Raw genomic sequence first — 26,733 nt, forward strand, 5'->3', positions numbered from 1 at the left:
AAGTTGAAGTCTTCAAAAAGATACCAAGAATGTTTTATTGTTTTAAAAAGTATTCTCTTCTCTTCTCTGCTTCCCTCTCTTCTTCTCTTCTCTTCTCTTGTTACAATTCACAGTAACAGGAAAATGCTGTAAAAGCACTGTGATAGCTGACAACAACCATTGCAAATTGACACTGCCTGCAGGGCTAAGGGCTTTGTCTGATGTGTGATGGAGCGTGGCAGGCTTGTCCCTTATTAGACTCATCACCTCTGTGAAATCACATGAAATAGAGAGAATACGCTCTGTAAGGGGCATGTCACAAAGCCAACCAGCCAGAAAAGGTTTCACACACAAGCTGTAAACAAGTCATTAATTCCTAACAGTTCAGAATAGAGACTCTTCTGAAGTTTTTTAAGGTAAAAGTCACAGCAGTGAATATCAACCTGGGATTCACAGTAACAAACGTACAGTAGCTAGTAGTCCTGATAGAAATTGATGCAAACTAGAGTGTTTTTCAAAAGCCAGGAAGGGGCAAAGTGGTTCATTGAAAGGCTGTGTTTTCTCACAGTTTTCAGGTCACTTAATCTAGAAGCAGATTCACAGATACAATAGATATTTACCCAATTCCCCTCTAATTCATAATAATAACCTTGTTCCTCTAACTGAAAGGCAAAACATTGTCATCTGTAATGTAAATGAGCGTGTGAGACACAGGAACAAACTGCCAGTTTCACCAGACAGTAAACGTTTACCAGAATGCCACTTTGTGTAAACTCACACGGTCATTGTATTGATGATTACAGAGCAGCAGCGGCGCTGAGATGCCTGTTTGTAGGAAAGAGTTCCTGGTGTGTCCTCTGAATGCCTTCTTTTTCAGGACTGTAATAAGGGAACAAAGACGGACCAGATGTGAATCTGTACGGTTTGTATGTCCTTGTGTGAATGAGTGTGTGCAATGGGGGGGGTCCCATTACACTGTTAGCTGACCTAGACAAAACGTAATTGTACGTTGGTTCAGCAGTGAAGTAAAATCAGTGGTTCTGGATGTTGAGCTACAGCTTTTATGCATGGGTTTCCTCAAGAAGCAACAGGTTCTGCACAGTTATGGAGATAGTGAAGACAGAGCAGAGAGTGACAGGAGGAAGGTTCCTTTCATTGATGTTGAGTGTTGAAAGGATGAAAGCAACAGCTGTGTGTAGGAGGAAGTGTGGAAGAGGTATTCAGATCCTTTACTTCAGTAAAGTACTGATAGCCCAATGTACAAATACAAATTAAAGTCCTCCATTCAAAATTGTAACTACAGGTTTATCAGTAAACATTAAAAGTTCAAAAGAAAAAGTATAGTCACTACACATTCCATGGAAAGAGAGAAAGAGAAAGAGAGTCATATTTCTTTACTGGATTATTATTCATGGTGCATTAATATGTAAGCTGCATATGGTCAAGTATGAACTATAATTATAATTACTGTATATGCTGTTGAGTAGTTTAAACTATATCAATGCATCTTATTTTATTTCAAAGGTTTTGCATGCAAAATATAGCTGTTAAAATACAGTGCAATAAAAAAGCAACGTGACATTACTTAAATACAAATAACCTCTAAAATGTATTTGTTTTATTTCCACGACTGTCTGTATGCATATGACATTGATTTCTGTGCCTTAAATGTATTCACTGTATAAATAAATTCACCGCATGTACATTATTAAATGTGACCAGGAGCAATACAACCAACCTATTGCAATCAGGATGCAAAACATGGAGCTTCTCCGCAAACTGTGTGTGGACTCAAACCCTGCTGGACATCTGCAAATGCATAAAAAGACGGAAAGCAGGAGCAGAAAATGTCCCATTATACTTCCATTGTCACACTCAGCTTTGTGACAGTATCACAGATTAAAACTCCTACCTCTTGATTCTGGTGGGACAAAGGTGTGTGGGTGGTGAGTGTCTACAAACAAGTGTAGTCTCAGTGTAGTGCAGTCACATTTTCAGGGGGCTGAGCCTCGCAGAGAGAATCGGTTGTTTCAGTTATTTTGAGACTTTTGATGGCTTTTTAATGTTTACTCCACGTGGTAATCAGACAAAAACCATTTGACCAAGCATTACAAAGCCTGCTTTATATACATTCAGGGCAAACAGCAATACTCTTAAGTCATTTTCATGTTGACTATAATACTGACTCAATTATGTAATATTGATTTAGACTAGTCTGTTCTGGTGTGCTCCTGCTGCAGAATAACAATGTGTACTATGTTGGTGAATATTCATTTGGCTTTTAATGGCGAATGTGGGTCCAGCTCATCACAAAATGTCTATTCAAATAAATTAGCTTTTATGATAAGCAGGGAATGTGTTTGCAGCATGCACGCCAAGATGTTATGCAAATGTGGCAATCTGATGGGTGCCTAACCCTCATACTGTCTCATTACCTGATAGTTTTGAATCTTTTACATTCCCATATAGGCTCAAACCCCAGAATATCCATGTGTGGCCTTATCACAGCAGAGCAGCTGCTGTGCAGAAGGAGCCCCATATCCCGTATTGTATGAATATGTCATAGATCCGAGGCTGGACTTTCCAAAAGTTTCAGTGTGCTTGGTAGGTGATAGAGATGGACTGCAGGGATGAGGCAGAGTTTCAGTGCTAATTAGTCCGATGGGAACAGAATAAATATGTCTGTGAAATAGACGACCAGGGAGTCAAAATAATGGGAATCACTTGTAAACAGATGCTCATTGTGCCATCATCATTTATATGTTTTCCTATGGAAAATCATTTTGTGGGAAACAAATTGCAGCTTAAAGACCCAGGTGAAAATGTTCACTAGTCTCTAATTTTGTTCGCGTAATAATGATCTTTACATCCTTCCTTTGTTCCTCATCACTCCCTCCGTCTCTCATCAGACTTTAGGATTCAGTCTGTCTAAATATACTCAATTCTCACAGTGCGGATTTAACACACGTATCTGAATGTGTCCTCTCATGTAAAGCCACAAGAAGAATGTTGTAGCGCACATAAAGAGTATGACAGCTGGAAAAGCCACGTTGCCATGTACTTGGAAATAACAAGGTACTTGAAGCCCTCTAATCACCTGGCATTTTAAACGTGGGTGGTGATGAGTCAAGAACAAAAAGTAGTCACTAGCAGTTCAGGTTCAGGTTCAGTCCTATGTATAAGGATTTTAAATACTCGAGGCTTGTATAAGAAGGTTTGTAACAGTGTGGAACTTTTCAAATATTAATGTCTGAAACTTGTAACCAATTTCATGGTGATCCTTCAACAGGATTATAGCAATTATAGAAAATTGCCTCATAATGGTGTATGAATATATATTCACAGTGCTGATGCTCGGTGGCTGACTGATGAACTTATATAAGTTCCTGAAAAGTAGGCTACACCATGTTAGCTCAGTAATCGTACAAAATCTTTGCACAAACTTCTGACTAACTTACATTTGAATGATAGCAGCCATGCTTTTTATCTGACCGCAGAAGTTGCTGAAGCCACTGCAAATCTCTCTCCACAATTTCTAGATATCAAGCAAAAGAATATTCAGCAAAAATGTTTAAACGGCAGAGAACTGATCACATCAAAAACCCTGTTTGCAGAACGGGGAGAGCAAAGAGGGTTTATTCTCTCAAGACTTGACAGATGTTCCAACTTGGAGCACACATTTCCCCCTAGGACCACCAAGGTCTAGCAGGATAGATTTTGAGTCTTAAGAAACAAATTTGCAGTATTTGGTCCCTGACAGCCGAATGTACATTTCAGATCCCAATGCTTCTGCTTATGGCAATATTTCGGATTGCTTTTTTTGCATTATAGTTTATTGATATGGACTTACAAGAACAGAGTCATTCTTTCTCCAGTCTTCTGGACAATGGCAGGATTGTACAGTGTCTTCTTGCTTTAGGGAAGGTAAATAGTTTTCAGAGGCCCAAATTCAACGGCTTATTCACCACAAAATAAACAGCAAAATGAATAAATGGATGAATGCATACATGAATAGGAACTAAACAAACCAGTCCCTCACTTCTATCAACACATTCTCAACTGAAGCTTTCTGCAAGAAGTGTGGGGAGCAAATGAGGAGAAACAACAAGCAGACTAATGACAGTGTCTCTTTTTTAACAGAATAAATAAAAGCCCAAAGTTGATCTCACAAGCATCACACCTCATCCATATTTTAACCACACATGTAACATAATTGATCCCCATTTGACTTATTATGGTCTTGGTACTGCTATAATCACAATAACCATCACACTAAAGCCAACTAGTGCATACATTATCTGTACCAATGTGCAAGAAATGAAAGATTCAATTATTAATTATTTTTTTTATTTTTGCATAGCCAATATTATTCATTAATTTTCAACCCCTTAGTAAGTTAAATCTGCCTTAATAATTGAAGCAGTAACATAACAAAGTTAGTAGAGTTATTGAACTTTCTCTTTTCAGCATGGAAAACACTGACGAGCTGCTGCCCCCTGGGCTACAATTTTGACATTTCTCACAATTTCATCAGTGTCTGTGTCCACAGATGACATGATTATATGATCTGTGTAACATAGAGTGCTCGTGAGCAATACTTAAATAGGCTATTTTTCCTCAGGGTAAATATTATCTTTAAAATTCCCTGTTATATATTACAAAGAATGGTCCTGGCAGGAGAAAGTCACTAATTGCACTTAAATGTAACAAATCACATCTGTGTAATTCAGCTCATCTTCCAAACCCCCTCCCCCCGCCTCCCTGTGAATGTCAGCTGAACTGCCCATTGGCAATAAGGCTGAGACAACAAGCCCTCAAAATCCTCCAATATGTGCACAGATGGGCGGTGCACAGGCGCTCAAGTGTCTGAAGTTAAAACTCCTGCGCGCTATTTTAGCTGAGTATGTCGAGGGTCCGGACGGATAGATGCGTGGGAGCCACCGTGTAGGTATCCAGTGGACTCCCGACACTTTGGGGATTTTTTACCTTTCCGAGTAAAACAGACCGGAGCATTTTTGCATCGCCTTGGCAGAGTGACAGTTTTCGGATGGTTTGGTTCACGTCCGTTGCCAAGATGCTCCACAGACTTCTCCTGTGTTTTTTAGTAACAGGTATTGTTCTCGCGCAGCCTGACAGTGCCGGATTATTTTACGCACTGAGGTCTGAACTGTCAGAAGATGCAATCTTGGTGGCCAACAACGGAATACGTGTGCCTTTCGGGAGATCGGTTTTCATCGATCCAATCAATGATTTGGTGATTCAGACGCAGCCGGGAGACCGGTGCAGCATCACCGTCCTGGATAATGATCCGCTCTCACAGAGACCGGGACATCTCTCTCCCAAAAAGTTTCCGTGCGATTTCGGTCCAAATGACGTGACATACTCCCACTACGGGTCGAGAAGTCCGGCTAAAGACAGAGTGAGGCTACAGCTCAGGTATGACGCGCAAACCGAAACCGTTATTATTCCGTTTATGATGGAGGTTGAAGTAGTTTTTACGCAGCTAGAGTTACTCACCAAAAACATGCCTCTCACTGTCGATAATTTGAAAAGGATCAGTAACCCGATTGATAAGAAGATTTTAGAGTTTACTTATGACAGAGACTCTCATAACTGTGAGGTGACATCCCTGTCAAGCGGGAGCGCACTGCCTAGATATGGAAGACTCATTGATGGGGAAAAACTTTCCAAAATGATGGACTGTGATGAATTCACACAAGCTGACATCCGCTACGAGCACACGTTTGACCGCAAGTCTCCCAACAGGGACTATGTTCCCATGGTTGTGGAGCTGCATGATAAGGAAGGCAACCTAGTGAAACAGGAGTATTTCCATCTCATGATTCGCATCAAAGGGGGGGAAGAAAACATTCCACCCAAGCCCAGCTTTGTGTCCATGATGATGATGGAGATCAGCCAGTTTGTCATGACTGCCCTCACCCCTGATATGCTCGCTGCTGAAGATGCAGAATCAGAGCCAGATGAGCTCATTTTTGACATCACCTCTCCCTTATCTTATGAAGAGGGCTACATAGTCAGCACCGATGACAGAAACCTCCCCATCACGTCTTTCTACCAGAGAGACTTGCGTGATCTGAAAATAGCTTACAAGCCCCCCTCTCTGGACTCAGACACTGAGAGGATTTTCCAGCTTGAGTTTGAGGTTATAGACACAGATGGGGCTGTCTCAGACCCTTTTGCTTTTATGATAGTTGTGAAGCCTATGAACTCTCTGGCCCCTGTTGTGACACGTAACACTGGTCAGCTGCTGTATGAGGGGCAGTCTCGGCCCCTCTTCACTGCCCACAACTTGGAGATCAGTGATGAAGACAACCTGGACACTGTCACCATCACAGTTGTGGATGGGCTGCGCCACGGGGACCTCATGGTGCTGGGCTCTCACAGAAAACTCTTTACACCTGCTGACCTTAAAACAGGGGTTGTTGTGTACCAGCATGATGGGAGTGACACATATAGCGACAACATTATTTTCAAAATGTCGGATGGAAAAAACGAAGTAGAATTCCTTTTTCCCATTACAATCGTTCCCACTGATGACGAGCCACCAATTATAAATGCCAACACTGGCTTGGTGCTATTCAAAAACCAGATGATGCCTATATCTCCCCTCATGCTCAGCGCTGCTGATATTGACTCTGAGGACTCAACTATTAAATTCACCATTGTCCCTCCCTTTTCTACTATTGGCACAGTGTTCCTAAGGCAGTCAGATGCCCCAGAGGACCCCTCCTCTTGGAAGTTCAATGCTGAAGATGAAGTGTATGAGAAGGAGGTGACAGAGTGGCTTCAGAAAGATATCACTGATGGGAAATTGTTTTACAAGCACACAGGCCCTCACAACACAGACACTATCATGGATCAGTTTGTGTTCACAGTTCAGGATGACAATGACCCCCCTAATGAGTCAGGAGAGAATGCATTTATAATTCGGGTTTTACCCATAGATGACGTACCCCCTGAGCTGTACCCTGGCACCACCCTGCAGATGACTGTTCAGGAGTACAAACTCACTCAATTTAGCAAAGAGTTTCTGCGCTACACTGATTTGGACTCTGAGGACCGTGACCTCAAATACACAATTATCCAGCCCCCGATAGATACAGATGAAAATAACCCAGTTGTGTTTGGTTCTTTGGTTTTGACAGACAGCCCTGACACCGAAGTCACAGAGTTCACACAAGCTCAAATTAACCATCATAAGATCTCTTATGGCCCCCCGGAGGTTGAGCTGGGAATCACAGCCCATGTAGTGCAGTTTCGTTACACTGTTGAAGACACGGCTGGGAACAATGTAGAAGGGGCTTTCACTATCTACCTCCAGCCTGTCAACAACAAACCCCCCGAGATTACAAACACTGGCTTCACTGTGTTAGAGCGTGGTATGCACATCATCAGTATAGCTGAGCTAGACGCCACGGACCTCGACACAGAGAGTAAACAGATTACCTTTACTCTTAGCCAGCCCCCTAAACATGGCCAGGTCCAGGTTACATTCACTAACCTAGAGAAAAAAGGGGTTTTCAGACTTGAGGATATTTCAGAGGGGAAGATATCATACATTAATGATGGGGAGGAGACAATGAGTGATGAATTTCAGCTGGATGTCAGTGATGGCATTCATGTTGTAACCGTGACAGTCAAAGTTAATGTAAAGCCTGTCGATGATGAAATCCCAACCGTCAACCTGCCTGCTGGAACAATCGGTTCTCATATGGATGTGTTGGAAAACGGAGCCACAGAGATCACAACTAATGTCATTCAAGGCCATGATGATGACACAGATGACCTCCAGCTGACCTTTATTGTGGAAGATCCTCCAGTTATGGGTGAAATATTGGTTAAAGGAGTGCCTGCCTCCAGGTTTACACAGGCCGATATTATTAATGGTGTGGTTGTGTATGCACACACCGGTGGTGAGATAGGTCTCACCTCTCAGCCGGATGGCTTCAATTTGACTCTCACAGACATGTCAGATGATTGGACAGTAGGTGGCAATAGGGTCAATGGAGTGCATGTTCGAGTCACCATCCTTCCTGTTGACAGCCAGCCCCCTGAGGTTAGAGTTGGGATTCAATTCAGTGTCATTGAAGGGGAGAAATACGCTATCGGCCCTCAGTACTTAAACGCTGACGATAATGACACTCCATCGGATGATATCCTTTGCACCATCATCGTCCAGCCCACCACTGGCTATGTGGAAAATATATCACCTGCCCCAGGCTCAGAAAAGTCCAGGTCAGGAAACGCTATCAGTGCTTTTACCATCAGAGAAATCAGGGAGGGGAATATCTACTATGTGCAGAGCATTCACAAAGGGGTAGAGCCAGTGGAGGACAGGTTCACATTTAGGTGCACTGATGGCATCAATTTCTCAGAGAACCATTTCTTCCCGATTGTCATCATTCCAGCAAATGATGAAAAGCCAGAGATTTATTTGAGAGAGATAGTAGTGATGGAGGGGATGAACGTCGTCATCGACACTCCGATTCTGAACGGGGCAGATGCCGATATTCCACCTGAGGAGCTGATATTCATCATTTCCAAACCTCCCAAACATGGTGCCATTTTAAACCAGTTATCCACAGGCTCAGTTTTGGTGACTAATTTCACTTTAGAGCAGATTAGGGAGGCATCAAGTATTATTTATGAACACGATGACTCAGAGACAACAGAGGACAGCTTTGATGTCACTCTGACTGATGGAAAGTACTCCGTGCAGAAAACAGCCATGGTTTTGATCATTGCTGTTGATGATGAGACCCCCAGAATGCTAATCAACGATGGGCTGGAGGTGGAAATTGGGGAGACCAAAGAGATCAACAACAAAGTGCTCAAAGCAACAGATTTAGACTCAGATGAGAGTAGTCTCACATACATCATCCGATTTGGGCCTGGTCAAGGTCTCCTGCAGAGAAAAATTCCATTCGGGTCTCTGGAGAACATCACGCTGGGCATGAATTTCACACAAGCTGAAATCGATGAAGGGCTTATACTTTACACGCACAACGGTCAGGAGGGCATCAGAGACTTGATCAAATTTGATGTCACAGATGGAATGAACCCCCTAATTGATCGTTACTTTTACATTACTGTGGGCAGTATTGACATGGTGTTCCCCGATGTGGTCAGTAAAGGCGTATCTCTGAGAGAAGGTGGTAGAGTGACTTTGACCACAGATCTTCTCAGCACTACTGACCTCAACAGCCCTGATGAGAACTTAGCCTTCACCGTCACAAGGGCCCCTGTGAGAGGCCACTTGGAGTGTACAGATACTCCTGGGATGCCCATTGTGTCCTTTACTCAACTTCAGCTGGCTGGCAGTAAAATCTACTATATCCACACGTCAGACGATGAGGTGAAAATGGACAGCTTTGAGTTTGAAGTCACTGACGGCTACAATCCTATTTTCAGAACATTCAGAATCTCTATTGTAGATGTTGATAATAAGAAACCTGTTGTTACTGTAAAAAGTTTAGTTGTCACAGAAGGGCAGAGTAAGCTGATTACACCATTTGAACTCACTGCTGAGGACCAGGATTCACCCGAGAAGCTGCTGAAATTCACTGTCACCCAGCTGCCTGTTCATGGTAAACTCCTCTACAACCAGTCCACGCCCGTCACCAGCTTCACCAAACAAGACCTCAATGAAAACCTCATCAGCTACAAACACGATGGAACTGAATCCTCAGAGGACTCTTTCTCCTTCACTGTGACTGATGGCACACATACTGACTTTTATGTTTTCCCCGACACTGTGTTCGAGACTCGGCGCCCTCAAACCATGAAGATAACCATTGTAGAGACTGACAATGGCATCCCCCAGATCGTGGTGAATAAAGGTGCTTCCAGTTTGAAGATCTTGGCAACTGGTCACCTGGGGTTCCCATTCAGCTCCAAAGTGCTGCGGGCGGTGGACAGAGACAGCAGTCCGACCTCCCTGGTGTTCCACATCACTACCCAGCCCAAACATGGTTACATTGTTAACCTGGGACAAGGAAACAACTCCATCAACACATTTAGTCAAGGTAAGCTCTGAAAAAAACACCCACCTGTATTAAAACATATGACCTATGCATGAATATTACATGTGGATGACATAATCAAATGACAATGATTTTGTCCAGTGTTGTTCAGTGGTTTAGCAATGGTAGACTCCTCAGGGATTTTAAATGCAATCTGTCATATCTGGTAAACAAAATTACCTGAAAAGTTATTCCACTCTAATATAATAACAATTATGATAAATTATTATTAGTAAACATAATGACATCAGTGTCAACCTGACATGAAAAATGCCTTTCCTAACTCTAACATCTTTAAAGAAAAAAGAAAGTGCTTATTTAGCAAATAGAAGTGGTTTTAATCATTACCAAATCAAATTATTATAATTCCCAGATGTGTGGTGTGATTCTCTTTAACTTCAGAGAAAAATGTTAAGGTTAAAAATCCCTGCAAAACTGTAAGTTTTTTAAGGTGCCTACCAAAGATTTTAATTTATGGAGTAATAATTATTCATATGTGTGACAAGTATAGGCTTGGGAATTTCAATAGTTAATTTGGGGGCCTGATTTAGATGTGCCTTGCTCATCAAATCATAATTAGCAGACCAAAGTTAGAGGCTGATGTTTTGCGCAAATGTCTTGTAGACGGTTAGAGATGAATAATTTATTATTTCTGCATCTCCGGGGAAATGTTCACATCTGATGGTCTCTACAGTGGTTTGTTAAATGAAGCAGGACAGAAGTAGAAGATCATGGGAAAAGGTCATTGCAGACCTTTTAGTGACAGGATGGCATTTGAGTTTCAGTACATTCTAATGGTTTGAGCAAGTCAGTTCAATTTGAAACAATTAATTGTAATTTGTGAAAGATTTAAATGGAAAACTAAAACTTCTCAACAAAATACATTTCCGTACACCACCAGCACACAGAGTGATGATAAATATGCCGCCTGAACTATACATTTGTAAACATTTTAGCATGTGTGCATGTCTGTTTACTGATAATGCAGCATCAAGAGAACAATTGTACTGATTGAGGTTTAAAGCGATGCAATCAATGCAGTATTTCATGTCATGCTGAGGCAATTATGCGAACAAGTAAGGAAATTCACCTGCTTGTGCCACAGCTTGTCACAAACAGGGCCTGAGAACACAGAGTGAAAAAGAGCTCTTCAGTCTGCAGGAGACGGACACTCCTGACAACCGCTGTGCGGCTGCAGTCTCTGAAAAAAAAGGGCACAGATGAGACAAGAGTGCGGCGAGAAAGAGAGGCAAAGGGGCAGAAGAAAGGGCAGAGAGAGCAAGTAAAGTGGAAGAGAGTGCAAAGGAGGCAGGGAAAAAAGTGGAGAGGGGGGAGGTGTAGATGGCATGAGAGAAATAAAGAATGAGGGTAGGGGCGTGAGAGAGTGACTGAGAGAGAGCAAACAGGCTCGTCAGAAGAATCAGTCAGGTGAAAGAGACAATCCCTCGCTCTTTATTTACTCATCCTATTTCCAGGGCACATCCCATGAGGCATTCTCTTTAAATATTTGATGAACTTGTGCCCCTGGTTCACAGTGTTGACTTTAAATTTGCAAGGTCCTCAAGTTCAAGCCTGTGTCACAACGCTTCAGAGAACATCCTTTTCTTGTGGCCTCTCCTGTTCAATCAGATTGATACTCATTAATGTGAAAGAAAAAACAACGCTCTCACAAAAAATAATCGTATAATGTGTAAATGTAAAATGGTAATACTGATACATTTATTTGTCCGTGTCCATGTTAGGAGGGAAAAGGAGAGGCAGCAATGACAGGAAGCTGCCTAAGAGGTTTAAGATGCTTCCCAGCCAGGAGTCAGGGGCTTATACTTTTATGAACCTCTTTCCTCAGCCATCTATTATTGAGGGAGGTGGTTCGCAGGGGCCAAGCCCTTTTGCAGTCTTGATGATTTTTCTGCACTGTAATAGATGTTTCTGGAGAATGGTGGAAAACAATTTAGGCAGACCCCTGTAATTCAGCGAAGTTAGGAAAACAGCTGTGGAAGTGTAGGTGCTCACCACAATCCTGTTTTTAACATTCTTACCCTTGTCTGTCATTAAAGGATCCACTGTCACCTGGGTTTCAGTGCTGTTGACACAGAAAGCTGGCAGGTTCAGGATTTAAATGTCTTCTGTTGGTTTAGCTTGAGCTGTCTCAGATTTGAGGTTGTGGCCTTATCGTCCTGGATTACAGATGCATGACTTTCAGAATGCTCTCTCTGGTAGAAAATTGTTCATGCTGAGTGCTGATAAGGGACTGAATCAGTGTGATACTAGAGACCTGCTGTTACTGTAGCTGATACGGTGCTGAAGCGGGACAACTTCCATCTTTGAACAATTATTCGACAGAGAGAGTGTTTGAACAAGCCATAAAGCCGTAATACAACTTCAAAGTGTGTTTCAGGCTATTTATGTGGCCAGCATGAAACTTCACATTAATTTATGTATTTTTTTTTATCTTAAAATGCAAATTGTTTAATAAATATATATTTTATCTTGACAAGGGCAAATCTCTTCAATAAACAATGTATAATTTAGCTGTCACCTTGCTTAAAGGAGCAAGGAGATTGATAAGATTTTTATCATGCATCATCTCACACTGACTTGAGTGTAACCCTTCCGTTTAAAATGCAGAGTGGCCCTCATTAGCATTCTGTCATTAATTGCATCAAAAGATTTGCTGTTTGCTCCATCTTCATTTTTTTTCCTTTGTTGGTTTTACACTGACAGGGTTTTATCATACTGTGCTTTTTCCATCATTATACCTGTATTTTAACTCCAAAAAACTAAACTTACTTTCCTATTACAGCTGATATTGATGACCTGAACATCTGCTATGTGTTACGGAATGAAGAAAATGCTACTTCTGATCTCTTCCACTTCTCCGTAGAGGATAACGGTAAGATTTCACCATTTTACCTTTATATTTGTATTGAGATTTCAGCCAATTGTTTTGCACTTTAAACTGCATGAGCAGAAAGGTCCTGAATATGCCAAATGACATTTCAACTAAATGTTACAATTTGGCTTAGGTGGAGATCAAACCTGTCACTTTTTGGGTATGGTAAGGTCTCTCTGACCTCTAGACTCATCTCCTCAGGTGAATCTTTAACACCTCTTTGAGTTTCTGCAGTAGATGTCAGGGTACAGAGAATCACTCATCAGTAACTCACAACTCATGACTGTGATGGAGCTGCAGGTTGGCTGTCGGGCATCATATTTCAGCTCATATTGAGTTTCATTTTGTTGATTGTTCCTGGCAGATTTTTCAAACAGTTCATCAAAGAATGATTTTGATAATTCTGTTGTTTTCATTCATAATCTAAATTAATCTAAATCTAAATTGAATCCCCCCTGTCAGCTTAAGATGGCTGATATTTGCCCTGACTTGATTTAGTTCACCATTTGGCTATAAAGTGATCTTCCTTTTAGAGCAGCAGTGCAGTTGTGGGTCAGAATATCAGTTTCTGACAAAAATGTTCTTTTTTGTATATATACAAATATGATGCTACATCACATTAGCTTAATGGTAAAGTGATAAGACACCCAGGTTAATCAAAGATACAAAACTTATTTTTGTGCTGCTAAGATTAGTGTGCATCACTTTTCACAGTTCAGTGATTTAATGAGACTGCCTGTATAATTTGTGAATATGACTGCAGGATGTGTCAAGTAGTATAACTGGATATTCAGTCTTGATGTCAGGTTTTTTTTTTTTTTTTGTCAACATAGAGGAAGAACAACATTGAATTTGATCTGCAATATGTATTGAAATATAAGCTACACAATACATATCTTAGCTCAAAATAAATGTTGTTGTTCGGTCTAAAATTTGTTTATGTTAGTATTTAACCATTAACACAGAGCGATGAGCACTTTCAGTTTGAAGAAAGTAACAAAAATGCTTTAATTTTTATGTTTCAAATCCTTTGTTTTATGACCAACTTTAAAAGCATTATAGCTGTCAGTCACTTCCTGATTTATGTACATGAAATAGCCACTTTAAATTCTGTGCATTTAACTCTATATGTCTGGTTGCAATGTGCGTGAAATCAGCATCCATTTATCGAGGCAGCAGCCAATTAGGCAAATCAACGGCTGGGAGTCTTGTGTAGGAAATTTCTGCAGGTGAAGGAGAGCTTAAGAGGTGGTTGCATTCCGAGAACAGCAATCTCCGGAAAGAAATCCAAATGTTGTAACACTGGAACAGAAATTATGATTAATGAAGTAACAACACTGCAAAGAATTCACTGAGGCTGCAATCAAATTCAAAATGAATCTTTGGGTAGTGGGCCAGATGAACAAAACACAATCAAGAGTAGAAGCACAAACAAGTGGGACATGTTGCAAATACCAAACATAGACAACAAGTTGGTTGTCTTAGTCTTGTTAGAAGCACATTTCCTGATTGTCTCCTTATGTGTTTTGTCCTTGAGGGCCTTTGTAGTAACCCATACAAATAATTATTATATATTAATAGAAAGGTTTGTAAAGAGGTTATAAAACATAGAAATACATGGAATGACTAGACAGATTTCATATAAAAAAACATAAAAAATAAAGTGCACACAATGATTGCTTTCATAAACCTTGATTTATGTGTGGTTTAACCATGGTTTATGTGTCACGACCACAGAGCCGCAAGTCCCAGTTCACACTTGATGATGATGTTTTTAAAACAGTCAGATAAGGGTTTAGTTGCTACTGGCACCTGCTCCCTTTTTCTTTTTGAATTAACCTTGTGTTGCTCATAGTTTGTCTGCTGTCACTGAGATACAAAATGCAAGTCAATTTTTTTTTTCTCAACTCCACCACAACCTTACTATACATGAGCAAATGTGCACCTAATCCTGCAGTCACTCTTACTACATATACCACCCATTTTTTGTGCAGTCCTCCCCTTAAATCTACTTTAGAAAAAAAGAGGTGCATTAATTTTATGATGGGGCACATATTTAGGTACAGAATGCATTGGGAACAAGTTGCAACTGATTCTCAGTTCTCACAGTCCTCATTTTCCTCCTGTATGATCAGATATGATGACACTGTAGTATTAAAGACTAAGCACTCACAGAACAATTGATGTAGAGCCTCGTAAGCCTCCCATCACTGGGGTATTTAAATTTAATGGACTTTGCAGAGAAATTGTCAGATTCATATTCAGAAATTCAGCTAAATGACACAACACTTCTCCATGAATCCCAAAACTAAAACACTAGAAGAGATCATAAAGTGTTGAATTAAAACATCATTTTAAGATCATGGGTCACTTTTTAAGGTTATTTTGTACATCACCAGGGCTCTGTACTCTTCAGTTACAATGGGCTACAACAGTCCTGTTCAGATGGGGATTCTCACCTCCAGTTCAAAGCTACTCTAAGCCTACTCTTCTGGGTCAAGCGGGGTCAGTGCTTAATGCTCACTTTTTTACGAAAATACATGTTTTTATTCCTCTACGGCACATTAAAAAAGGCAATTGTATTTCTCATTGTGTTCAATGTATTTCTCATTGTGTTCAATGTTCAGTGTTGTACATCCCTGCAAACATCTTAATAAAAAAAAGGTGTTACTCTATGCCCTAGCCACCTAAAATCCAAAGAATAAATGTGCCCTACACAAGAAGAAAGCCATGTTTTGCACACTCTCTGTCTGAAAACATGAACTAATGGTTTTGTGAATTAGCCCTAGACCCATTTTTCAGAAGTGGTTTTCATACTGTGGTGCTAATGCACTTAGAAGAAAGTGCTAATGTATAGAAGAATAACAGTTACGTCGTGCACATGAAAGGAGAAACATTGACTAATTGATTGTCCATGCTCCTGGAAAGATCTTTCTTTATTTTTCTCTGCTCTTGGCAACAGTCTGGCCTAAGGCTTTTAAAAGGGAGTTTACATTATCAATCCATAAGTTTACTGGATCCACTTGGGCTTCCTCCCCTCTCAGTAGAGTTGGTGTTACTGAAAACTGATTCCGGATTTCAAATTTGCAAAGGAAGAACAGAAAGACACTGTTAACATAGTTATAGGCAGCACTACAGAGAATTACAGCAGCAGGTACAAGTGTGAAGCATCCTTCTCAGTGTCTTCACCAGAAATCCCCTAAATTAAGTCCTCCTGCCTACAAGCCATTATTTTACAGGAAGTAAAAATTATGCCCTTGTGAAACCATAATGTACATGTAAGCAAGTACACCTATAAATACATTATGAAGATGTGTTAAAACACTTAACACTTCCAGATGTGTGCTGGCACACACTCATGCAAACAATCCCACACATGCATGCACAGCAGAGCACAGAGGGGTAGCCGTAGGCTAAGGAGTGGTTGGGCCTCCAGCACAAAGAGGTGTTTGATATTTAAGAGCCCAGGCAGCATTGTGGGTAATGAGAGCCCTGGGCGTTGGAGCTGGGCAGAGCTCCGAGGCAGCCACTGGTAATTACGTGGCCCTATTACAGGCTCATCTACAGGGGAAGAGTGGCAGGAAGTACCCCTGTCTCAGGTTAAGACCAGCTGGGATCACTATAGTTAAATGTAATGGGCTGGAACACAGTTTGTTTCCCAGGCTTCTCTTTGGCTGTGGGATGGTCAGATAGTTATAATGGAAGTTGAAAACAACACAAATTACAATAAGGATAATTTGAAGATCATGAGAGCAAAAAACTAACAAAGAAAAGCAGTAAATCCTCAAATTTAAATAGCTGGAACTGGAGAATATTTCGGTACTTTTGCTTGAAAAAGTACAAAAACATCCCACCGATCATTATCACAATAGTTGACGATTATTTTCAGTTGATTGGCTAATCCATTTATTAACTGTTTCAAAAGGTTGATTCTTTGCAATGACAAAAACATCTGCTATATCTCATCCACTGACATAATGTAGTAGAATTTTGGCACTCACAGCACTGAAATTGTACATTTAAAAAATCAACAGCAACATGTCTAGCCCAGCATTTTTTTCTCTCGACCTCTCTTCTCATCTCATCTTTTTTCTATATGTTTTTCGCTTCCCACTGAAAACGATATTGATTGTTAAAATACAATAATTTCATCTCATCATCACTTCTCCTTGCCCATGAGCAGCCCCCCTGAAAACAACCCCCTGCAGCTTTTATACCCGTTTTTCACTGCTTCAGAAATATCTTAGCAGACCAATTATCACTGCAGACTATTGTGAAAGGGCACCACTTCTTTATCATCAGTCTTGTTTGTGCATGATGTGTGATTGAGTGTCGATCTGTAGTGCCACTGTGGCTTTTCTCTCTCCTCTATTCAAAAGGCATTTTTTAAATAAAAAAAACAGTGCCAACCCTTGATGAAATGACATCCTTGTGTGGCCCTCTTTGCTGTTAAATGAGCAAATTATGTATGTACAGACAGACTTTTTCATCTAATGGATGAAAGAAATCAGTCCCCAAAAAAGAAAGAAAGTCAAAGAAATTAGTCAATTTTTAAAGTGCTTCTGCAATAACTTTTTAACTCTTTAACTCAATAGAATGACTCACAGAGTCTGATTATGTCTTGGCTGTGAAATTTGAAATCAGCCATGGACATCACTGAATGTGAAAGGGATAATCCAGTTTTTGTCGTGTGGTTTTCTGGACTTTAATTTGTTTCAAATCACATTTGTTGTACTACGACTTTTCCCAATAGTTAGATGTGAAAGAACCTACAAAAAACAATTACAGGCTTAATCTGGCTGCCACCATGGCCACAAATGAAGCAGGTTAATCCCTTGACCTTTTTTTATTGTTGTTAACCTGCCAAGCAACGTTTAGTGATCAGTGCAAAATTGCAAGGTAATACATCAGCATGCAGCGCAGACTGACACACACACTAACCCGTCCCCTGGCATTAGGAGAGGATTCTCTTTATCTGTCTGCATTCAGGAATTTACTGTCACTCACTTCTCCCAGGGCCCAACTCTCCTATCTTTATCCCCTTCATCTCTCCCTTCTCACACTGTCAGTCTTAGATCTTGTTGGATGTGTTTTATTCATTTTCCATTCTTTTACTCTGCTCAGCATCCATGTTCATTATATATTTCATTCTTTGGTGTTATTTTTGTCTGTCTCTGCGCCTATCAATGTCCTCTTTTTCCTCTCGAGGAACAATCTTAATATTTTGCCCTCCCATCTTGCAGAGCTTAATCTCAAAGCATGCTGTGGTTTATTGTGCCGAGTGTCAACTCTGTCTTAGGCATCAGGATTTGGTTTTACTGTCACACCCTTGCTGTCTTTCCCTGCTGTCTGTCCCCGCCTGCCGTGTTTGTCTGTCAGCGTTGGTGCTGATGGATCTCTCTGTTGTAGGATTACAGCATATTCTGCAGTCGCGAATGTCACTAGCGATGATCTGCATCTCATTAGAGCGTTGAGATGAGAGCGTGAGACTTGTTGAGAGATGTGAAGGGATTTTTCATCATGTTAATCATCTTTGATTCTGTATATTTCTCTCTATGCTTGACAGCCGACTGTCGACATGTAAACACACAAGCATGACCAAACACGCTCTAATTTCAAGAACAAAGAAAAAAATTGAACTTTTCAACATTTATTTTGAGAGAGTTCTGATTTACATTTTCGACTATATAAATACATTTCATTTTCCAGTTATCAGTATTGGATTTCTTTTCTCAGCTTCTCATGATCTCATTTTTTTTTTTACCTTTTTTTCCACACACATACTTAGCATCTTAGCAGTTTGATTTTTTACTTTTTCTTTGTACTTTTCACCCATACACTTTTTTACACGGTGGATGGTTTTCAAAATGAAACTAGGAAAGTGACAATTCCAGCTCACATAAAATTTCATCCTGTCTCTTGCCATTTCATTTTGAAATGGTCTTGATGGACCATTAATTTATATGAAATCATAAAGCACTATAATGTAAAGTGATACATTATTTGCATTCTTCTCTTCACATTTCAATATAAACGTACACAGCACTGTTGTGAGCTCTGCTTTATTATTTGTTTTTTTAAACCTTCTAATGAAAACCATACATCTAAAAGTAAAGCCACTGAAGCAAAAATGAACATTTTCTGGCAAAAAAACTCCTTTGTTTTAAGGTGTTGTAGGAGATAATGGAGGAAATGCGAGAGCAGAGGAAAGAGAAACCAGAGATTTCAGTAGCTTCTTTATCATCTCCGTGCTCAGACACAGTTTACTCTCTAGAGTGCCAGTAACCGTACCGAGATACATTAAACTCATCCCTCTGTTAAATATTATATTGGTGGCATGGGGAGACTTGTGCTGAAGCTGGAGTGATCGACATGCTGGAGTTCTGCCTCTGTGATGTGCACACAGGAGAACAATTGCTTTTTAGGTGTTATCATTCATCTGACACTCACTCACAGACAGCGCTTACACACAGATACAGACGTATGTGTACACAGCACACATAACTGTACAACTGTGGGCACACGCATTCACCTTAAGGAAGAAGCCATTTCTTTGTCCTCGAGCCTTTTCCCTTTAAGCTATGCCCAGGGACGTATATGGCTGTCTTTGTAGACATCAATGAAAAACCTCACGGTTATTAAGTGTATCACAGGAACTTCAAAGGAGTGATGATTCCCTGCCCCAGATGTCAGTTTCTTATGGTTTCGTGTGCAAGGTCGCTTAAGGTGTTTCTACAGCACAGTTGTGCCTGACGGCTGTTGAATGTAGGCGGGAAACAATGCATTATTATACTTGCACGCAAAGTTTATCTCCTTAGGGTGGGTGGGAGAGGCAGTGTATGTGGACTTCACTTCCTCTGTTGCCCACAGGCACACACATGCATAATCAAACATCAGGTTTCGTTTGACATCTATCCAAGTGATTGATCAAAAGCAGTGAATTAATAAATAATCCCTACACACATGTGAAGTGGCGATCCAGACACTCAAAGTGTACTTGATCCTGGTAAATTAACAACAAAGAAACCTCACCTGCTTTGGCTTCAACTTACCCTCGAGTTGAGCAGCATTTTAAACGCTTGAGTTTGCCCAGGGCCATGGATTCCTGGTCAGCCTACTGATAGCGCTCCATACCTCAGGAGATATCAGCTATCATGCCGATTGCCTCAGGCAAAGTGTAGAGGTAGTGACACACACACATACAATACACACAGATATTCTAGTGCTGCTAAAATACCTATAAAATGACCTGCTTTCAGTCCAATATATGTGGTGGCCACAAACACACATACACACACGCACACACACATACACACTCCTTGTAGAAGAAACAGCTGAGAACAGAACCCATCATAATCTTTGTGATCCTCTTTGCCACTAGTTGCACACATGCCAAGCCTCCCAATGTTAGTACAGTGACTGCCACACATCTGTCAGGATAAACTATAAGGTATTTAAACATCCTGAGGGGGAGTGAGAAATTTGTATTTTGTCAACCATCAGAATTTATGTAGAGAGGCACTCCTGTCAAAAGGATGGTGCGTGGGCTCCTATTACTACCGAAATATTACTGGTGGTCTATTTCAGCATAGTGTCGCAGCACTTCACATGCTACATGCTTTGTAAAAAAGAATACATTGGCAACTGAATAAATAGCAGATTTATGGATTACTTCCTAGTTCAGTGTTTCTAGAAAGTTTTTCATGGTAAGACAGATCATTGGGTTTGTTGGTTGCATATAGCGGTTCGGTTGCCAGTTGCACTGGGAGTTGGGGACTCGTAGACAAAGGAGTACAGAAGGCAGATGGAGATGTAACAGTGAGGGAAGGGCCACGCCGCCAGCAGCAGAATAGATGTAGTGAGCAGCAGACGGCATCGTCTTGCTGTGAAAAATGTCCTTTGATTTTGGGTGTGAACTCTCAGACGTGCACACACACACACACACACACAAACAGTTGAAAGTCAAGACAGCCCTGATTTTTTAAGACGGAAACTAAGAGCTTAATCTCATGTTTGTTTTGAATGAAAAAATGAAGTCAGTAAAAATCTTAATTTATTTATCTAGAAGTGACGTTTCTAATCTAAATATTGGCTGTTGCAGCATGCACCATCTGTCTGTTATCAAAAGCACAACAGTCCAGCACAAAGAGGAGTGACCTCATGTTGGATAGGCACCCTCTCTTCACACTTCACTACCACACTCACACATAGACAGACACACTTTAACACTTGCTTCAGACAGCCCCAAAACCTGTGAATCATAGTTCCACCTTTGTGTGCGTGTTTACTGGACAAGCACGAGTCTATGTTGGAAAAGAGTTTTCATGGAATCTGATCTGAAGATTTAATGTGGCAATTTTTAAATCACGGTTGCCGTCAGGTTGCAGGATAAGTGCTCTGTTTATATTATCTAAACTGACTTAAACATTGCTGGTCTGTGAATCACGTTAATTAGACTTAAGTCAGAATCACATCAAGAATTTAATAACAAATTCTGCTTTACAAAATCAAAAATTACTTTCAACTTTTCAGCTTTCAACTGACATAACATAGCCTTAAGTTTTATGACTTGTAAGACTCCAGCCTCTCCCTAAGCCCAAAGTGTGATATTCTTGGCTAGCAGCATATTCACAAATATAGCAGATACTCTTGCCTATGTGAAGGTCAGAAGCACTTGTGTTGATGTGCTTTTGAATGAATGATTATACCTTCATGAAAGGTTTCTTTTAGTGGTGGAAGATGTACTGTATATATCTTTAAAAAGAGAAGGCTAGGGAGAAAAGAGAGTTGTTGGTTACGGTGCAATGGGAGCTTGCACAGATGCACTTTGTATGAAAAGACATTTTATTCAATAGGAAATAGAAAAGACACCTTCTTTGTTTTGTTTAATGCAGCGTTTAATTTTGGTTTTACAGAAAAGTGTCTCTCTCAGGGCTATCTAGGAGGACATTTTGAAAAGGTACATGGAACCCTTTTTCCGAGTGTCTTACTCAATTACCAATTTTTAAAACACTATCAGAGTCATGTTATTGTTTATCTATATTATATCAGACCATATGGACCGAAATAAGATAAGACAATATGATTCTTAAACATCAGAAGGTGAAAACCAGCTGCTATAACGAAACGTTGGGTCACATACTTGAAAAGAGCAGACCAACAGCAAGAACATTCTTACTGTGCATTGTCATTACATGCCTTTTGATTGTTAAATAATCTGCTCTGACTGGACAGCTGTCAGTGATTACTCCGTAAAGTAGATCCTACATCATAAGCCAGCATCAAAACTGTATCATCAAAGTTTTTCTCTGCAGATTTCTCCAAGTGTCCTGATTCTTGAAATTTTTTGGACAGAAACTATGATCCCTAATTGGCTCAAAAAAACCCTTGTGTTGAGTTTTTGTTAGGAAAGCCTTTGAAAGAGGGTGTAAAGTAAATTTAGCTCTATTGAGGATGATTTCAAAGATGCTTTTTTGTATGGTCAGCACATATGAGAGGCCTTTTATCCTTTTGAAGGGCTGGAGGAATGAGACTCTGAAGCAGATCCCTATTGTCTGTGCATAGCTCCTCACCTTCAGTGCGAGGTCACACAGGACTGGTACACAAACGCACACACACTAAGATTTCAGCCAGCTTATGCTGTATTTTCTATCAGGGAGCTGGGATGAAAGTCAAGGTTGCAGTGAAGTTGAAATCGAAGCATTGTGTGTGTTTGCGGGGGTGCATGTGTGCAATTTTGTATTTTGCACCCGCTAAGTGAAGCCTGAACTTGGCCTTCGGGCTTTCTGAGAGATACATAGGCTCTGATTATATTAGCTGTCTCCTCACCTCAGCATGTTGTAGCTATGTCTGCCAAGCCAGAATGTGCTGAACTTTTCACCTCTGGTTTTAACACCAATGTTGCTGCACCTGTATGTTAGTTGTGGGGGAGGAGGGTATCATCTCTCTTTATGATACTATTTATGATATTTTATTGATCGGGATATGGACATACTGTCAGCGTGCAGGATTAGTCACCTAGTAGCACCATCTTTTTTGCACAAGGAGGTTTGAACAACAATGCTGCCATTTATGACCTCTATGATGATGGAGGTGAAGTGCTACACTGTGTGTGCTTTTAACAGCCGTACTGCTCCGGCGTGTAAGAGGCATAAATTACTTAAAGAACAAACAGCTTTGAAATCGTCCTCAATAGAGCTAAATGAGATTTCCTTTTTGACAGCCTACACGTAACGTTTGCACAAACAGTCCTCCACCTCTGCATTCCCCCCTGCCAGGAAAACACACACAGGCAGACATTTAGTTTAGCATTCACAGGAATGCCATGTATAGTTAGGCATTGTTCATCACTACATAAAAGCCTAAAAAAAGGAAAAAGATCCCTCCTCCACTTATTTCAGTTTTACAATGTTCTTTCATGATCGCAGAGCTCCATCTTTTCCCCTGCAGGTGGGTAAATTAACCAAACCAAGCAGCAACCTTCCTGTCTGCTTGTTGAAGTGGCAGCTATTGAGTAGTTCTATTAGCCTAAAACTAATAAGAACATTTACCCTGCAAACCCTTCCTTAATGACACTGATTGGCTGGTGTTCTCAGGATAAGATGTGCTATTTCAGAAGAAAAGAAAATACAGTTTGACAAAGGGAAGTTGAATTTAATTATAGACACACGTGAAAAGATTAGCTGTTAGATATAGGAAGGTATTGTGTGTTTTTTTTTTTTTTATGACTGTAAACATTCTGCAGCAGATGTGTTGTGAACATTTGGACTGCACACTGAAAATAATTAAAACACTTTTTCTTCATTACAGTTTTACAGCGATTGCTCCCTTTGGTCACAGAATTCCCCCTCATAGTTTCCTTTCCAGTTTTTTATAGAATATTGAACTCAGCATTTGGTAGTTAAATCAGAGGAATATAAGCGCAGACCCACCCCAGTACACACAGAGATCTTAGATAATCAACAATATGTTGCACACAACACACTTTATAGTTTAAGAAACAGCACATTCATTGAATTCAGATATATACTGTAAATACTAAACTGTGAGTGAAAGATTTAAATGAAACACTAAAAAAACTGGATGAAAAAAGGTAAGAAGTAACAAAATGTGTTATTGTTTTCATCTATTTTGTCCAGGTGGGAACAAGCTCAGGGGACAGCAGTTCCGTCTGGACTGGGCCTGGATCTCTCTGGAGAAAGAGTACTACGTGGTGGACGAGGAGGACAAGTTTCTGGAGGTGGTGTTCAGGCGGAGAGGCTACCTGGGAGAGACTTCTTTCATTGGTAAGTCTTTTTATCTTTCTGTCTCTCTTCCTTTCTCATTCAAGAGGACATGCTTTTATGCATGCTAGCAACTTGGCCTGTCAGTTGGTCAATCAGTCCACCACCGTCCTCTTACACCACCATGAGGTTGACATGTTTGGTTTTGATTGCCATGAAATTTGGTACAGACATTTATGTCCACCCTGAGGATGAATTGTAAGAAATTTTCTGATGTCCTTGTTTTTTCATCTAGCGCCATCATCTGATCAAATCTAAAATGTGTCCAATATTTTGTTTTTGGAGCAGATGTAAAATTGCAGATTGCGAAGGTAATGACAATAATTTGTAACAAAAATTGTGAAATGTTGTAGATATTATACTGCTAAACATCATATTAGCATAGCATATTCATTGTTAGCTGACATTACCGTCTATCTCCAAGCTGAGTACAGCCCCACGGAGCTGCTTAGTCTTGTTTCTGTCTGTCAGATTGATAATCTCTTACTGTTTCCTTTTCTATTGCATTTATTTAACCTTTCATTACTTTACATTACTGTCAATAATATTTTATTTCAGCCCTGCATTACCATTTTTGTGTGTAATAAGCATAAAAGAAAAAGTGCATCAAAATGTAAAAAAAAATATACTTCTGTTTCTTTAATACACATATGGGGACCAAACATAATCTCAAAACATTGAAACCAAAAGCATTTGAAACATTTCCTTTCAACACAAACTATAACTAGATTTATCCCCCAAGCCTAAATAATTTTGTTTGGCCTTGAGCCATTTCAAATATTACAAAATATTTTTTTTTGTTATGAGTTTTAGGAGGCTAGATGAGATAGCCGAGGGCAGTGTGATGCCCTGTGCAGAGATGTAACTCTGTACTTGTGAGTAGAAAAGCAATGTCAAGAAAAGTATTTTTGCTACAAGAGTGCTTGTGAAGCAAAATGCCATTTTCCTTGATGTTCAAAGTTCAGCTTAATTTTCCTATGAAGGGCAAGTGGTTTGTCACATTGAGGATATGACGAAGGCCTCAAAACAAGTTCATGTTAAAAATAAATCTGCATTGCATTGTCCAGGTGGATACAACAAAACCCACATAGAAAACACAGAGAGCATAAATACTGGTGAGATTACTGAGGTTAGAGCAAGTCATTGATAAGATAACATCATTGACATCATTATCACCACAAAATAACAGAATTATCACCCCATCATCTCCTTGTCTCTTTGATGAAGAGCAAAGCTGTAGATATGAATGGGTGTTTGTTTGTTTGAATTGGAAGTTCCTAAGGGCTCCGACACACCAAGCTGACAATCTTGCCGTACAGATTGACTGCCACTGCGTCCGTTTAAAGTTGGCTATTTTGTCTTTTCCTAGTATTATTTAGAGGGAAATATAGATAACTTTTATTTTCTCTCATGCATGTAAGCTTCTTTTTGGCTGATGCGTCAGACGATCTTTGTCAAGTGGTTTTATGTAGGTGGGTGAGACCAATACAAAGCTACATACTTAGGAAAGTGATTTAATGTACTGTAGGCTGTTACTGTGTGTTCCACATTAGACCTGTTTTGCTTTTAAAATTCAGCTTGTCATCGATGTAAGATAGCGTATGAATGAATGGCTACTCTTAGTCTTTTAGCCATATTAGCCTGTAAAAATATCTCGTCACAACAGTTGACACCATTTCTAGAAGACTAAGTGAATGATCAGCCAAATTAAAAATTAAGTGAGTGTCATGCCAGCTGCAGCACTCATCAGTGTACAAAACACAGAGTGGGCAGAAAACACACTGCTGGCTCTGCTCAAATCTCAAATCCAGCCAGTTCCACAAACATCAGTGCCAGAGTTTTTAATAAGCTTTTTGACCAGCAGATGGAGGTGATTTTGTGCTGGAAACAACAGCGCAGCATGTTTTTGTGCTTATGTCTGAGTGTTTGTGCAGGTTCGAAGGTTAAAAGGATGATGATGATGTTGTCCCTGAACGCTCCTCTTAGCCCTGACTTTGTCATGCTTCAGCTTGTTCACTCTGGGAGAAGCAGCAGCCGTAAGCAGCTTTTACTCCCTCCCACCTCTCATCGTCATTCTGATCCTTGTTAATCTTTGGGTCATGTGTTAGCATCACAGTGAAGCAGTTTATGTAAGCTTTGAGATTTATCTACCTGTGTTTGTATGTGATTCCTCTCGAGAAGGTTTTGAGTATATCTCCTGGGCACACATGAAAGCTTGCGTTCTGACTGTCATCTCTTTGCACAGTTGGCGTGTGAGCACCTGGTTATCTCTGACCACACACACAACACATACACACACATACGCTTTCAAGCCCTCTTTCTGAATGAACTTATAACATGGTATGTCGACATGGTTCTTAAATGCCTCAGTGTGAAAGTGCTTTCCATCTGAGCTGATGTTGCTACAACATGTTGAACTGAGGCATTTTTATTCATAAGCGCACAGTTTGAAGTAAGATTAAAGGGAAGTACTATTTGCTTGTAACCTTTAGGAAAAAAATGTATGTTTCCCCACAGCACCAAACATGACAAGTCA

General features: G+C 40.3%; 1 protein-coding gene across 1 annotated transcript in view; it reads left to right on the forward strand.

Annotated features, from left to right (window-relative positions):
• Nucleotides 1-5,026: 5,026 nt before the first annotated feature.
• The window catches only part of frem2a (FRAS1 related extracellular matrix 2a), a 52,211-nt gene continuing 30,504 nt past the window's right edge, over nucleotides 5,027-26,733 (forward strand). The window contains exons 1-3 of the mRNA XM_035666862.1: nucleotides 5,027-10,025; nucleotides 12,826-12,915; nucleotides 24,054-24,200. Of these exons, the coding sequence (XP_035522755.1) occupies nucleotides 5,027-10,025; nucleotides 12,826-12,915; nucleotides 24,054-24,200 (5,236 nt within the window). The remainder of the gene's footprint in view (nucleotides 10,026-12,825; nucleotides 12,916-24,053; nucleotides 24,201-26,733) is intronic.

Source organism: Morone saxatilis, unplaced genomic scaffold (assembly GCF_004916995.1).
Source record: "Morone saxatilis isolate NCDOM2014 unplaced genomic scaffold, NCSU_SB_2.0 Contig20, whole genome shotgun sequence".
Lineage (NCBI taxonomy): Eukaryota > Metazoa > Chordata > Actinopteri > Moronidae > Morone > Morone saxatilis.